Source organism: Peromyscus leucopus, chromosome 6 (assembly GCF_004664715.2).
Source record: "Peromyscus leucopus breed LL Stock chromosome 6, UCI_PerLeu_2.1, whole genome shotgun sequence".
Taxonomy (NCBI): domain Eukaryota; kingdom Metazoa; phylum Chordata; class Mammalia; order Rodentia; family Cricetidae; genus Peromyscus; species Peromyscus leucopus.
Window position 1 is genome coordinate 98,369,088 of NC_051068.1, and position 14,530 is coordinate 98,383,617.

Consider the following 14,530-nt stretch of genomic DNA (forward strand, 5'->3'; position numbering starts at 1 on the left):
AGTCATTGAATGATTAAAAAAATTTATTCTGAGTGAGGTCATAAAATATCTATTATTGGATATTCAGCAATAACTTTAAAGCATTCATTTATCTGTTCCCTGATCCAACCATGCTCAACCCCTAACACATAGTAAGCTATCAATTTTCTCAGTTCTCTTGTAGGTCTTAAAAAAATCAAACCTCTTTGCACCCCTTCCCTCTAGTTTTCCTCATCATTATTTAATTTTTTTGTAATCTGAAAACACAATTAAGGAACCCCTGGATTTCATGTTCCCTTCCATTTTCCAGTCTGCCTCTAATTCACTTTTCTCTGGAATGTGTGGTTCTTCCTCTCACATTTTCACATTTTCTCCTTTGTGATCTATTGTTTTCAGGAGCAAATCAGATTAATTCTTTGAGACTCTTCTCATAACTTTAATAGCTGTATTTTCTACTGTGTTTGAGATGTTTCTTCTGGCTGGCATTTAACTTCTTATCAAGTCAAGCTCAGTTCTTAACCATCTCACTCTCACTCTCTTTCTCCACTGATTTATGTTAGTGATTGTTTCTTAAATAATAAACATTCAAATGAATATTAGATTTGCCTAAGGATTTTTTCTCTTTGAAATTCTTTCAAAAACAGTTGGCTTGGGCTACACTAGGATAGAAATAAGAGGAAGTTTTCCCAGGGCCAGCAGATGTAAGATCCTGTGTACCACACCTGCATATCTCTGAAATTATAGTTCTAGACACTCAGCAATGGAGATTCATAGCTTTAAGCTTTCACAGCTGGAAACCAACAACTGTAGGTGCTCAGATCTGAGGAAGCTGTGAACCTTTAAAGTCAGGAGTTATGTGCTCTGCAGCTGTAGGCCACAGCTTCCAATGGCAGGATCCTCCACATTTGAAGCCCTCTGGAACGTCAAGACAACAAAGCTCACTGTTTCAGTGATATGGTTCTTTGTAGCTTTCTCTTCTCAGGTCTTATATCTTCTCTCCAGTTGCTTTCTAATATTTCCACCATTTTTGTAGTTTAAAAAGTATCTGCTGCCAGACATGGATTGAAACGTTTTTTGCCACATCCTGGTAGCTGAATAACCAAACAGTGAGCTTTCAAAGTCAGTAGCTCTGAACTGTGTAGCTAGTGTTGTGGTATCTAAGCTTTGAGTTCTAGAAACCACAGTATATAGCCTCTGGAGTCACTACCTGGACTCCTTCTAGATGCTGGTGTCTAGAACTGGAAACCCAGAATTCCATCTGTTTTTATTTTTACTATGTCAGTCATCACTATTCAGCATGAAAACAATTAGACAATGAAAGACAGACGACTAGGAAGCATGCTCACTGGGTATGAAGACCCAGATTCAAGATTGCTCCCCACTAGGGACTCTCCAGCCACCACACTATAACATGTACACCTAGAGCCCTGGCAATAGCCTGACTGAGACACTCCAGTTGCCCTCGCTGTCTTTGTGACCAACAACCAGTCCACATTGCCTTTGTTTGTCTATGACTTCTTGGTGTGTTTCTCCTATTCAGATTGACATATTCCTTCTAGTATTATCTGTTGAGCAAGCATAGCAGTCACAAATTCCTTTATTTGGTTTTCACTTATTTCTCTTTCATTTTTTTGTTGTTGTTTTGTTTTTTCAAGATGGTTTCTCTGTGTAGCTTTGGAGCCTGTCCTGGGACTCACTATGTAGACCAGGCTGGCCTCAAATTCATAGAGATCCACCTGCCTCTGCCTCCTGAGCACTGGTATTGAAGGCATGCACCACCACTGCCCAGCTTCTCTCCCAATTTTAATGGATAGTTTTGCTGGGTATGATAGTCTGGGTTGATAGTTGTGAGTTTTAGGACTTGTAAATATGTCTTTAAAAGCCTTCTGGTTTTAAAGGTTTATGTCAAATTATCAAATATTTAGGAAGTCACTATGTTCAGGAAGGTACTACTCCATAGCAGGGTTAGTTATGGATTTCTTCTGTTTGTCTGGCATTTGAAGTTACTGCCTCTGTCCTATGTCTTCTGTTTATAAAATACAGCCTTTTTATCTTCAGCAGTGTGGCCAAGGAGCTTGGAACAAGTCTCCCCTGGCAGGGAAAATCTCTGGAATTTGTTGACTTCATAAGTCAAGTGAATCTCACAGATATCTACAGACCATTTCACCTAAACACTAAAGAATACACATTATTTTCAGCAACCCATCTACCTTCTCCAAAATTGAACACATTTTAGGACATAAAACAAGGACTTGTAAGGACTTACAACACATGTAAGAAAATTGAAATAACAACATGCATTCTGTCTGACCACGCTGAAATAAAACTAAGGATTAACAGCAATAGAAATGACAGAAACAACCTGAACTCATAAAACCAAAAACACCCTCTTGAATGTTAACTATATTTGTGTCAAGGAATTGATACAATCTAGAAGGAATTTTTAAAAATTCCTAGAATTTAATGAAAATGAAAACTTAACATACTAAAATATATGAGATACAACAAAGCTCATAGTACTATGGGCCTATATCAGAACATATGAGAACTCTCAAGTCAGAAATTTAATGATGCATCTTAATGTCTGACAAAACTAAAACAACAACCCCATAAAGTAGGAGAGAAGATATAATCAAAATCACGGCTACAATCAATAAAAATAGAAATAAAACATTACAAAGAATAAATGAAATAAAGAGTTGATGCTTTAAAAAGAATTATAGGATTGACAAAAATTTAGTCAAATTCACCAAAATAAATAGGAAAAGATCCAACTTAACAAAATTGTTTTTGAAAAGGGAAAGACTTCCACAAAGCATGAGAAAATTCAAAGAATCATGAGGACATATTTTAAAAATCTATATTTCAACAAACAGGGAAATCTTAAAGAAATGCATACCTACAAACACATATAATATATACCTATGTATATGATATGTGTCATATAGACATTATATATGTATGTGTGTATCCTACCAAGCTAAATAAAGATAAAATAAATTATTTAAATATACCCATAATATTCAATATGATAGAAGTGGTAATTAAAAAATTCTCAACTGAAAAATTCAAGGGTCAGATGGATTTCATACATAATTCTATCAAAACTAAGGGAAGAACTTACACTAATACTTCTCAAACTATTTCATAAAATAAAAAAATGAAAGAACACTTCTACATTTTTTTTACAAAGCCAGTAACACATTGGTACAAAAATTTGACAAAGATTCACTTAAAATGGGAAATTAAAAGTCAGTCTGGCTGCTGAACATAGATGTAAAGCCTCTCAGTATAATACTTGCAAACTCAATTGCAAACACAGCAATAAGGTTATCTATAATGATCATTCGGTTTCATCCCAGAGATGCAGGGATTTCTCTATATAAATAAATCTTAAATGTATTTGACCACAACTAACCCACAGCCAATATCTTTTTAAATAAGAAAAAGTTCAAAGCATTTTCATTAAAATCAGGAAAAAATAAGGATGTCCACTCTACCCCTATGCCTGTTCTATATAATATTTGAAGTCTTAGCTAGATCAATAAGATAAATTAAGGCATAAAGGGGATACAAATAGTAAAGAAAGAAGTCACAATATCCTTATTTTGCACATGGATTTCAACATAGAGACTCCAGAAGAAAACTGTGGTTTATAAATACATTCAGAAAAGTAGTAGAATGCAAAAAAAAATTATGATACAATATTTGGTATTTTTCTATATATAAATAACAAACATATTGAGAATGAAATAAGCAAACAATACCTTTGAATATTCAAATATATGGGTTTCTTTGGAATACATATAGAGGTCATGTGAGGGAAGCTTTCAGGAGTGCGTAGATAGACTACAGTGGTAAAAAGGATCAAAAGAGAATAATAAAACAGGAAGAGTTAGATCAAGAGGGGGGCAAGGTGGAAGAGAAAAGACTGGTTGAGATAAATAGCATAAAATACCTTTCAAAAAAGTCATATAGAAACCCATTGCTTTAGAAACTTCCTAAATACATGCATATAGGAAAAAAGTTTACATGTAGTTATCCTAGAATAAGGCAATCAAATCCCTACTAGGCAACATAGGCTGAAAATAGCCATTGTCAAAAACTGCAAAGAAATACCATTTTTGGAGCTATTGGAAAGTAAGGTCTCATCAACCAAACATTACAAGCCATTGCCAATATTCTTGGTTACCTTATAGAACTTGATAACAAAACTCCATTGCTAAAGATACCACATGCTTGAGTCATAGAGCATGCAGAAATAAGCTTCATCCATTCTGGTTGGCTTACATGAGTCTGAATGATGCTCTGCATGTTACTGGAAGAGAAAAGAAATCATCAATTTTATCCAGCTCTGCATTCTGAGTAATATATAACTAGCCTGGCAAGACACACTGGAAGGAAGGAAGGAAGGAAGGAAGGAAGGAAGGAAGGAAGGAAGGAAGGAAGGAAGGAAGGAAGGAAGGAAGGAAGGAAGGAAGGAAGGAAAGAAAGAAAAGTTTCTTGTGTCCTAGTTTGTGTTCTATTCCTGTGATAAGGATCATGACCCAAACCAACTTGGAAGAAAATGTTTTATTACTTACATGCCCAGATCACAGTCTATCACTGAGGGCAGGAACTCAAGGCATAAACCTGGAGTCGAGACCTGAAGGAGAAACCAAGGGATGTATGCTGGTTACTGGCTTGCTTCCAAGCTCACATTTATCTGTTGGTTTTTTTTTTTTATGTCTTACTTCCCACACTACTTCCCCAAGGGGAGCAAGGCCCTCCCATACCAACATTATACAAGAAAATTCCCCTTAACCTAGCATACGGGCCCAACTTGGCAAAAGTATTTTCTTAGTTGAGGTTCCCTTTTCCAGATGTCTCTAACTTGCACTCAGTTTCTGCTTTAGTTTTTTTTTATTTAAATTTTATTAAGACAAACAAACAAAAACCTAACCACTGTAGTGTGAAGGTTGCCTAAAACATATGCCAAGGAAGAGATATCTTGCCTGAGAGCTCCATGCATAAGACATCCATACATAGTTGTAGCTAGAGTTTTCCTGCCTTGCCCACAGTCAGGACAAATCTTTGTCACCCGCCAGTTCCACAGCTGCTCAGACCCAACCAAGTCAACACAGAGACTTATATTGCTTACAAACTGTATGGCCGTGGCAGGCTTCTTGCTAACTGTTCTTATAGCTTAAATTAATCCATTTTCATAAATCTATACCTTGCCACGTGGCTGGTGGCTTACCGGTGTCTTCACATGCTGCTGTCATGGCGGCAGCTGGCAGTGTCTCTCTGCCTCAGCCTTCCGCTTCCCAGAATTCTCCTCTTTCCTTGTCCCACCTACTTCCTGCCTGGCCATTGGCCAATCAGTGTTTTATTTATTGACCAATCAGAGCAACACATTTAACATACAGACCATCCCACAGCACATAGTCGTTAGAGTCTTTGACCTGTCATTCAAGAGGCAGAATGGCTGTTCCCTATAATTTTGTTTATTCAGAGGATTAATTAATTAATTAATTAAAGGATATTTATAAAAAGAAGACTCAAGAAATTAAAACCTGCAAGAGTATTTATCATTGCTTAAATACCATCTACTTGTCATTTAAGGAGAGTTTTGTTCCTTATTTGATTCAACCAATCAAAAGCCACATGCTTAATAAATTTCCGTGTAAAGTGATGGACCCCTTAGGTCTGCTATTTATTAGTGTCTTTAGCTACTCAAGCCTTTGTTCAATCCTTCTATTACTTATGTACTAGACTCAAGTACACAGGTGAACTTCAAATTTATTAAGGTAAACACATGTGGTTTTCTGATCAAGAATTATCACCAATCATCACTCCTATGTCATATAATGAATAAAGTATTGACTTGTATTAAGTATTTTTTTATCTAATTGATTGAAATTAAACATCAACAATGATTCACCAGATTTAGGTGCCAAAAATAGAGAGGCTCTCTATGCCTGTGGCACTCCAGAAGGAAACTGAAACACAGCTTTCTGCACTTCTACCTCATCCACTTTACTTTGGCTATGTAGCAACATTAAATAAGATACTTAGATAAATAGAATAAAAAAACTAATATAAATATATTTGGATTGTTATTTAGCGTATTTGCTAGACCAGTCACCAGAGTAGACCAGTCCAGGCACCTTCTGGACCACTGCCAGCAGTCCAAGGTGGATTGTTATTAAAATGAAGTACATCTATTTAGTGATAAGGAAACACTAGAAAGAATTGTTCTACTGAATTTTGTTTTTGGTTAGAATATGACATTGATAGTCCAATCTTTTCTTTTACTGCCATTTAACATGTATCTTCTTTTCTTTGTAATAGGAACAACTGCACTTTATTTATTTCTTCTTATGCACCCTTCCATCATCAGCAATCTCCCTAGCCCAAAAACCTTTGAAGAAGTTCAGTTTTTTAATGGAAACAACTATCACAAGGGAATTGAGTGGTAAGAATAACAACAAAAAGTGAACTCCAATATTAACACATGCTCCATCATTGCAGAGCAATTACAGATGTGTGCATGGCATCTGCATAATTACAGAATAAATTTGTTATGCTCAATTCTACCACAGTGAATTAGAAATTAATTTATAATGATGATATGTTTAATCAGTGTTGCTTATAATTTGATTTGGACAGTGCAATAATGATAATATTTTTCTGGTAAGTTAATATGATTGAATAATGAACATTGAAGGGTATTTTTCATCAGAATTATTCATAAGGATATTAAAATTCTCTTTAAACATACTCTTATTTTACAGTTTCTCCATTTATTTTATTAAACACATAATTTGTCTTCACAGTGATGCCTGAGGTTGCTTTTATTTTGTACTCTGGGACATGTGTCTTCATTAACCACATGAGCAGTGTATGTTGTATTGCAATGTAGGCAATATTTGTCATGCAAACTATAATAGAGCTTTTCCTAAACCATATCAATTCCACTCACACACACAAAAGAAACATTAATTAGCACTTGATAAACGATGGAAAACACTTAAAATAACAATACTTTCCATAAGCTGAAATAGAATAAACATAATATTGGAGATGGTATTCAGTCTGGTGAATTTTTCTGGCTGTATCCTAACTTTCCAAGAAATTATGACTTAGATTTGATTTCCCTGGATTTACACTCCCAAGGAATATAAGACAAATTTCATATGAGGAAAATTCCTTTTGATGCACAATTTGTAGCATTTAATTTTGTGTGTCACCATAACACAGGAACCTTCTAGAAATAAGACCCATCAAGGGCAATGCCATTGGGCAGATCTTACTTCTAATCCTCAGTGAAACTATGTTCACTCTGCATCTGAGATGTTGCTACCCTATCTCTCGTCTACATTTTGGAATTACATGCAAATTATTAAAGAAAGAAAAGCAATTTTCTCTTATCTCTGAGCTCAAATGGAACACAAATTTTTAAGCAAGAATACAGATGAGATTCTTCAGTACTCTTCATTTGGGAAACATAATAACAAATGTCAAAGAGGAAAATAAGTGCCTTCTATGAATTCTTAATTGCTCTCATTATTTTTTTTCTAGAACATTTGAGGGTGAGAGAAGTGATGAGCTGTAAAGAGGGTTACACACATAATTAAAGCCTTGTACTGAATTAGCCTCAGAACATATTGATTCCATAATCTACACGGAGAGGAACGTTCTGACAGCATATGGAGGAGTGAACCTATGGAGGCATTGAAGGATCAACTGACAGAAAATAGCCCCTTAATTGCTCTAGATAAATTATCATGTGCGGATATTACTGCATATATTAGCAAATTTTATAGAAGTTAGAAAGGAGAACAGCTATGCTTTAATCTGTTTAATTTTTTATAGCTGTTTTGACTTACATGTCTTGTGAACTTTAATCTCACCTTAAGAATCTTAGCATTCAAATTTGCAAACACATTTACTATTTAAAGTTTCATTCAAGCAAGATTATACAATATTGTATTTTTCAGGCATAATCTGTAATTTTAGGTTTGGTTTGTGACAGCAGAGAGTATAAGCTCAAATCCACCGTATTACCCCATCATTCATTTTCAACTCAATCTATCTTGCTCTTTCCTTTGCCTTAAATAAGTTATAAGTACATAACATTCTGGGTTGCTTTCACATTAGAAGTACACAGCATGATGACTATTTGGATGATTTTATAACGCACTAATTTGAACTTGATGCAAACAAATGTAAGACCTGTTCAAATTCCTCCTGTTCAGAGGATGATAGAAGGAAAAATATTGCCCAGATTAATTAATTATCTTTTCTTACCTGCAGGTATATGGACTTTTTTCCTACTCCTTCCAACATTACCAGTGATTTCCTTTTTGAAAAGAGTGCTAACTATTTCCACTCAGAAGAAGCTCCCAAGAGAGCTGCATCTCTTGTTCCCAAAGCCAAGATCATTACTATCCTTATCGACCCCTCGGACAGGGCATATTCTTGGTACCAGGTATGAATGAAGAAAAGTAGTGCTGAGTACATTCAGGTGTAACTTGTTTTAATCATTAAATAAAACCCAGATATGCTAAAGAGTCAAGCGCAAAAATTCCTAGGTCAAAAATCAGACTGTCTGTCTATCTATCTGTCTATCTATATTGTCTGTCTATCTATCTCTCCATCCATCTATGCATTTTTTTCATTTAAACATTTAACTCATGCAGAATTGTTGAATGGATTTTAAACAATAAAATGACAGAAAAAAGTAATAAACAGTTGTGTGGTGGTGGGACACACCTTTAATGCCAGCACTTGGGAGGCAAAAGCAGATGTATCTATGTGAGTTCAAAGCCAGTCTAGTATGTAGAGCTAGTTACAGGACAGTCAGAGCTAACAAAGAAACTCTTTCTAGTAAACAAACGAATTGACAAATTTCCAAAATCATACAAACATGAAGTTTTGGCCCATCAAAATGCCTTTAAAGTAAAAGTCAGCTTCTAAGGAGTACATCTTTAACAGCACAAGGAAAATTACTTTGTGCTTTAATTTATGTATGACCTCCAACTTGTCAAAAGAATAAATACTAGTATCAGTAAACAAGTGAGCAAAGGGAACAGACTACTACACATCAAGTATAACCACTCAATAGTTTATGTGAAAATGGCCAACTTGGAGGTCAATAAAATATAAATTAAAATGGAATGCTTTTTTAAGAAAGTAACAAGTCTTGTGTTATATTTGTTTGCTGGCAAGATGTGATGATATAGGTCTCAAACATTTCACTAAAAATATATTTAGATATTTTCTGAAAACAATTGATAATAACATAATAGGTATGTTAAAATCCTTTCTACTGTGATTACTGACTTTGGAATTGATTATAAGGAAAATTTCAAATGGATGAACAAATGTTTAGATACACTGAAGCCCTATCTATCAAATAATAGCAGAAGATAAAGCAAATGTGCAGAATTATAGATTTGAATATTGTGCTGCTATGTTTAATTATCATTTTAATTAATAAGATGTCAATGAACTGTTTTTATCCTAGTTTTATACATAATAATTCACAATTAGCATTTGTTTGTTAGGGTGCTTTAAGAAATTCTGTAAAGGTATGCTGAGAACATTCTCTATAGTCCAATGAACTTTGGATTTAAAACTAAAGGATGTGTAGGAAATCCTCTGGCTATAAAAGCTCATACCCCATTTAAAGAGTTAATAGTAATGTCATTGTGACCCCAAGGAAAACCCAGGTGGACACTTCAAAAGCTGAGTCTGAAATCCATCAGGACTGTCATCTGAGCACCTGACAATGACCACTACCATATTTTCCTTAGGATACATCATTAAATCTGCTACTTAAAGTATTGATTAGGGTAGTTCAAAGGACCATTCAGGGATTTCAAACTTGAAGCTATTGCAATAGCCTTACTAAGAAATCAAGAGTAGATAAAGCAATTGTGTCTAAAGCAAGTAGACACAAAATGGGATATAAAGTAGTATGCACCTAGGGGTAAAAATCAGCAGAGCTTAATGAAGACGGTTTAAGAATAAGTAAAGTTTCCTTCACATTGGGCAACTGGATGATGAGCCTACATTTCCATGCAACAAGTGCAGGAGAAGGAAACAGGAGGTTGTGGGTGCCAGAAAGCAGGTGATGATGAGAGTAGAATGCTAGAGTTATGGAAATGTTCCTAATGTGTAGACCCCTATGCTAATCTGTATAATGGAGGCAGTTATGTGAAACTCTGGGGGGAAATCTGAGCTAGAGACAGGAATTTATGAATCAGAGGCATGAAGCCTGGGAAACAGAAATAGTGAAATCACCTCAGACAAAGTTCAGAGATGAAAAATGCTCAGAAAGATGAATTGAAGGAATCATGGTGAACACAATGACTCCAAGTACAAGAGAAGGCAATACTGTCAAATAGAGGTTGGAACTACAGCGCCGGGGTTACTAAGAAATTTGACAAATACACAAACTAGGCCTGAATCACTTTAATTGAACTAAACGATGTGGCAGGAAGTGTGGCCCTTAGCAATAGGGGTAAAAGAAAAAAAAAACAAGCAGTTTTGGTCCACACACAAATAGGGAAGAAGGAATCATAGCAGCCACTGCTAGAGACTCACAGGTGTGACTCTAAAGGAAAAAAATAAAACATGGTTATTACACAGAAGTATAAGTAGGCTTAGAGAAAACATGTGTGGTCACATGACTCTAAAGAGAAGATTAACAACACAGTAGAAAAACAAATGGATAATCAATTCTGTAATTGATTATAAACTCAAGATGAGGCATTTGTGATAAATTGTTTAATAAATAGAAATGTATTTTCAAAGCATAAAACTGAATATTATTAGAAAGAAAACACAAAGAATACTGTGAAATGTCATCCTTAGGACATGTCATAATTATTGCGTGCATGAGGTCACATTAGATGTGTCTACCTGCATAAGACCTGAACAGATCAAGGCAGTGAAAATTTCAGCATAGATTGGGGAAGGGCTCCCAAAACTCCTTCCCTAGCTGAGAAGTTATTCGCAATTTATGACTACTAGGGAAGGGAGAGTCACTTTTCTTTAGGAATATGGTCACTGGTAAGTTGGCTATGCTCCAATGGATGACTCTAGCACTCACGTGCACATGGGCAGCACTAACTGAACTCAGTGGATCAAAAACAAATAAATACATATAAAAGAAGACATAAAATTGATGTCAAAGTAGAATGTAAGTTAGGAAGTAAGGCATGGAAAAGAGCAAGATATTTGTGTCATATTTTGAAAGAATAAAGAAATATTTTAACTAAAAAAAACTATAGGAATATTAAAATAATTATATATAAGCATTAATACACTTTGATTTTTGTAAAACAAGAAAAAAAGTGAACTGCTTAGAAACAATCAAAATGGAATAGAAATCAGCAAAGAGCTTTTTTTACAAAGGATTTTTTTTAATTATACAAGGATCTCATAGCGAAAAGTATTTTATTGACTCTCAGTTACATTATTTATATTTCACTGACAGAACAAATAAATATAAATTGATGCTAAAAAAATAAATGAGAATTTATAAGCTAGAGCAAGACAAATTCATTTCTTTTAAATACTACCAATAATTTATATACAGCTGTATCTCAGTGAGGATTACCATTGCTATGATGAAACACCATGACCAAAAGTAACTTAGAGAGGAAAGAGTTGATTTGGCTTATGCTTCCACAGCACTGTTCATCACTGAAGAAAATCAGGTCAAGAAATCAAATGGGGAGAAACCTCATGCACAGGCCATAGGGGAGTGCTGTACACTGGCTTTCTCCGTTTGCTTCCTAATAGAACCTAGGACTACAGTCCAGAGATGGCATCACCCACAATGGCCTGAGCTCTATTCCATCAATCATTAACTAAAAAAATGCCCTGTATCCAGAACTTACAGAGATATTTTCTTAATTGAAGTTCCCTCCTTTTGGGTGACTCTAGCCTGTTGACATAAAACTAGCCAGCATGTAATATATAACATGTAGAAGAGTAAACAAGAAAGGCTAAATGTTAGAGGAGGTAGAAGGACCAAATGCAGCCAACGAATGTGAGTTATGAAAGAGGATAAAAAGATAATTGCTTTTCTATTTCTAACTCTGTCATGGATTTTTCAGTTTTGGTGGTGGACAAGTGCATAAAATGTATTCTATACTGAAAGTGTGAAATCCAATATGAAGTCCCACAGCTTCGGAATCCCTATTCCAACTAATAGAGAAGTTTATTAAGATGTATAGACTTTGCATCTGGTGAATTTGGGTGCGTGAAATTTTTTATTTGCAAGGCTTTTATAATAAAGTTAATTTAAAAAACTATCAAAACACTGAGATGTAAACTTTAATTAAAAGTTTTAAAATCAAATATTGTGAGAATGCTGAATGTGTCATCTATTCAGGGTAGACTAAAATGAATGTTTTATATAGATTAAATCACTTGAATGAAATAGAATGTACATAATACATTCTTACCTATGCTTACCTATGACTACTTTCCAAATAAATTCTTTGAATACACAGGTTTAAGGGAATTATTTTTTTCTGATAATACTTTTTATTGCCTGTATTGCTGAAGCTAGGGCCCCAAAGTGCTCCACATTTCAAAATAATGTAGCCTATTACTTAGCTAGACCTGTCCTTTCAGTAAGGGCCATAAATCTGCAGCTCAGCAGGTGTGAGTCAAAAACCAGCACAAATGTCACCTGCCACTGTAATTTCTACCCCATATTTCTATAATGGACCTCACAGAGGAACTAAAGTGCTATTTTTCCATAAAATATGTTCCTTTGTGACTTTCTGGTCATATTTTTATGCTAATCTTAGTTGCAGGGATATAAAGAAAATTTGACGCTAAACTTATGTAAGTCAATAAGAGCCCATTGAGCGCACTCTTGTCACTGATGATAGCAAAAATTTCAGCCCTGCTGTACTCTACTAATACGCAGGCACTGCATATTTACAATTATTTTTCCAATTAGGGAATCTCTGCATGTTTTGTTGTTTAGTCTGGTTATGTAATCTGCATGCTTTCAGCATGATGAATAAAACAAAATATTAGTTTCACCTGTCAGGCAGTTACTTTCCATTCTTGGTCTTTGACCCCTCCCTAAACTATTTTTCCTTTTCTAGAATAATTTACATGTAAAATTTACTTATAAAATAAAAACCAGCTCTGCCAGACATAGCAGGCCCTATATATTACCATGCTTTTTCTCGGGTAGATTTTCCTCCATATTAACTTTAGATATTATGAAACACCAGTTCATTTATATGCACACACCTTATACACCTTAACACAGACTTACCTTGCCTTTTCCACTTCTATTTTCCTTGTTTGTTTGCTTATCCTCTAATTATTGAAATTTTTGCTTCAAAAAACATTTGGCTCAAAAGTTTCACCTGTTATTAAAATTTTCTCATTGGTCAGTCTGGATTACTCCTTTATTGGCCTGGCTGTCACCATTAAGATACTTTTGTTTTTTGTTTGTTTGTTTGTTCTTTGTTTTTTGAGACAGGGTTTCTTTGTGTAGCTTTGTGCCTTTCCTGGAACTCACTTGGTAGTCCAGGCTGGCCTGGAACTCACAGAGGCTCTGCCTCCTGAGTGCTGGGATTAAAGGCGTGTGCCACCACCGCCCGGCTTAAGATACTTCTTATACGTCAGTCAAATATATGACTTTGGTATTATTTATTGCTCTACTGTCTCTCATGCTAAGTTTCGTTTCTTTAAAGACAACAATTATGCTTCACATCTTTTTATATTCAGAATTTACCACTATTTTTTGTTGTTGTTCTAGGGACAAGACTAATACATTTTCAAACATCTTCATTATTAAGTCTGACTCTCAATAGTTCGGCTCTGTTATTTTTCCAAATGGTAGTTTTGTGTGAATGACTGTTAGGTTTTGATACTGAAAAGCAGCAGTGAAATAGTATTTGGTGGAGACTCATAGAGAGCAAAAGCACTTTGAACATACTCAACTTGAATAGGACATCCCTAAGCAATGGTTAGCAATCAGAATCTGAGGTGTCCACAAGCATAGGATCTGCCACACAAAGAAACCATCAGAAGGAACTGGGAAGATGCAGTAGACCAAGCAATATGTGAGACCACTCCAGTCCATCTAAATTTCAGCTTATCAAGCTTAATTTTTGCCTCTAATATATTTTCATTTCTAATCAGACCCTTGTAGAAAATCTTTTCATTCTGTCCCTGTCTTTTGCCTACATGTTTTAAAATCAAAACAACGCCAAATATATCTGCTTGAGATTTAGTTTAAATCTGCTCTTTAAAATAAGCAATGTGCCAAATGCACAGGTCCATATGCACACAAAATTATGCAAACATTTAAAAAACACTTCACTTTTCCTTTAAAGCACCAACGATCCCACGAAGATCCAGCTGCCCTGAGGTTCAATTTCTATGAAGTCATCACAACAGGACATTGGGCCCCACCTGATTTGAAAACATTGCAGAGGAGATGTCTGATACCTGGGTGGTATGCAGTACACATAGAAAGATGGCTGGCCTACTTTGCTACTTCTCAGGTAATGGTATGAAA

At 35.1% G+C, this 14,530-nt stretch overlaps 1 protein-coding gene across 1 annotated transcript in view; it reads left to right on the plus strand.

Annotated features, from left to right (window-relative positions):
* Ndst4 (N-deacetylase and N-sulfotransferase 4) overlaps nt 1-14,530 on the plus strand; it is a 307,351-nt gene that overhangs the window by 278,123 nt on the left and 14,698 nt on the right. Inside the window, exons 9-11 of the mRNA XM_028859117.2 lie at nt 6,313-6,436; nt 8,278-8,452; nt 14,346-14,516. Coding sequence (XP_028714950.1) covers nt 6,313-6,436; nt 8,278-8,452; nt 14,346-14,516 — 470 coding nt within the window. The remainder of the gene's footprint in view (nt 1-6,312; nt 6,437-8,277; nt 8,453-14,345; nt 14,517-14,530) is intronic.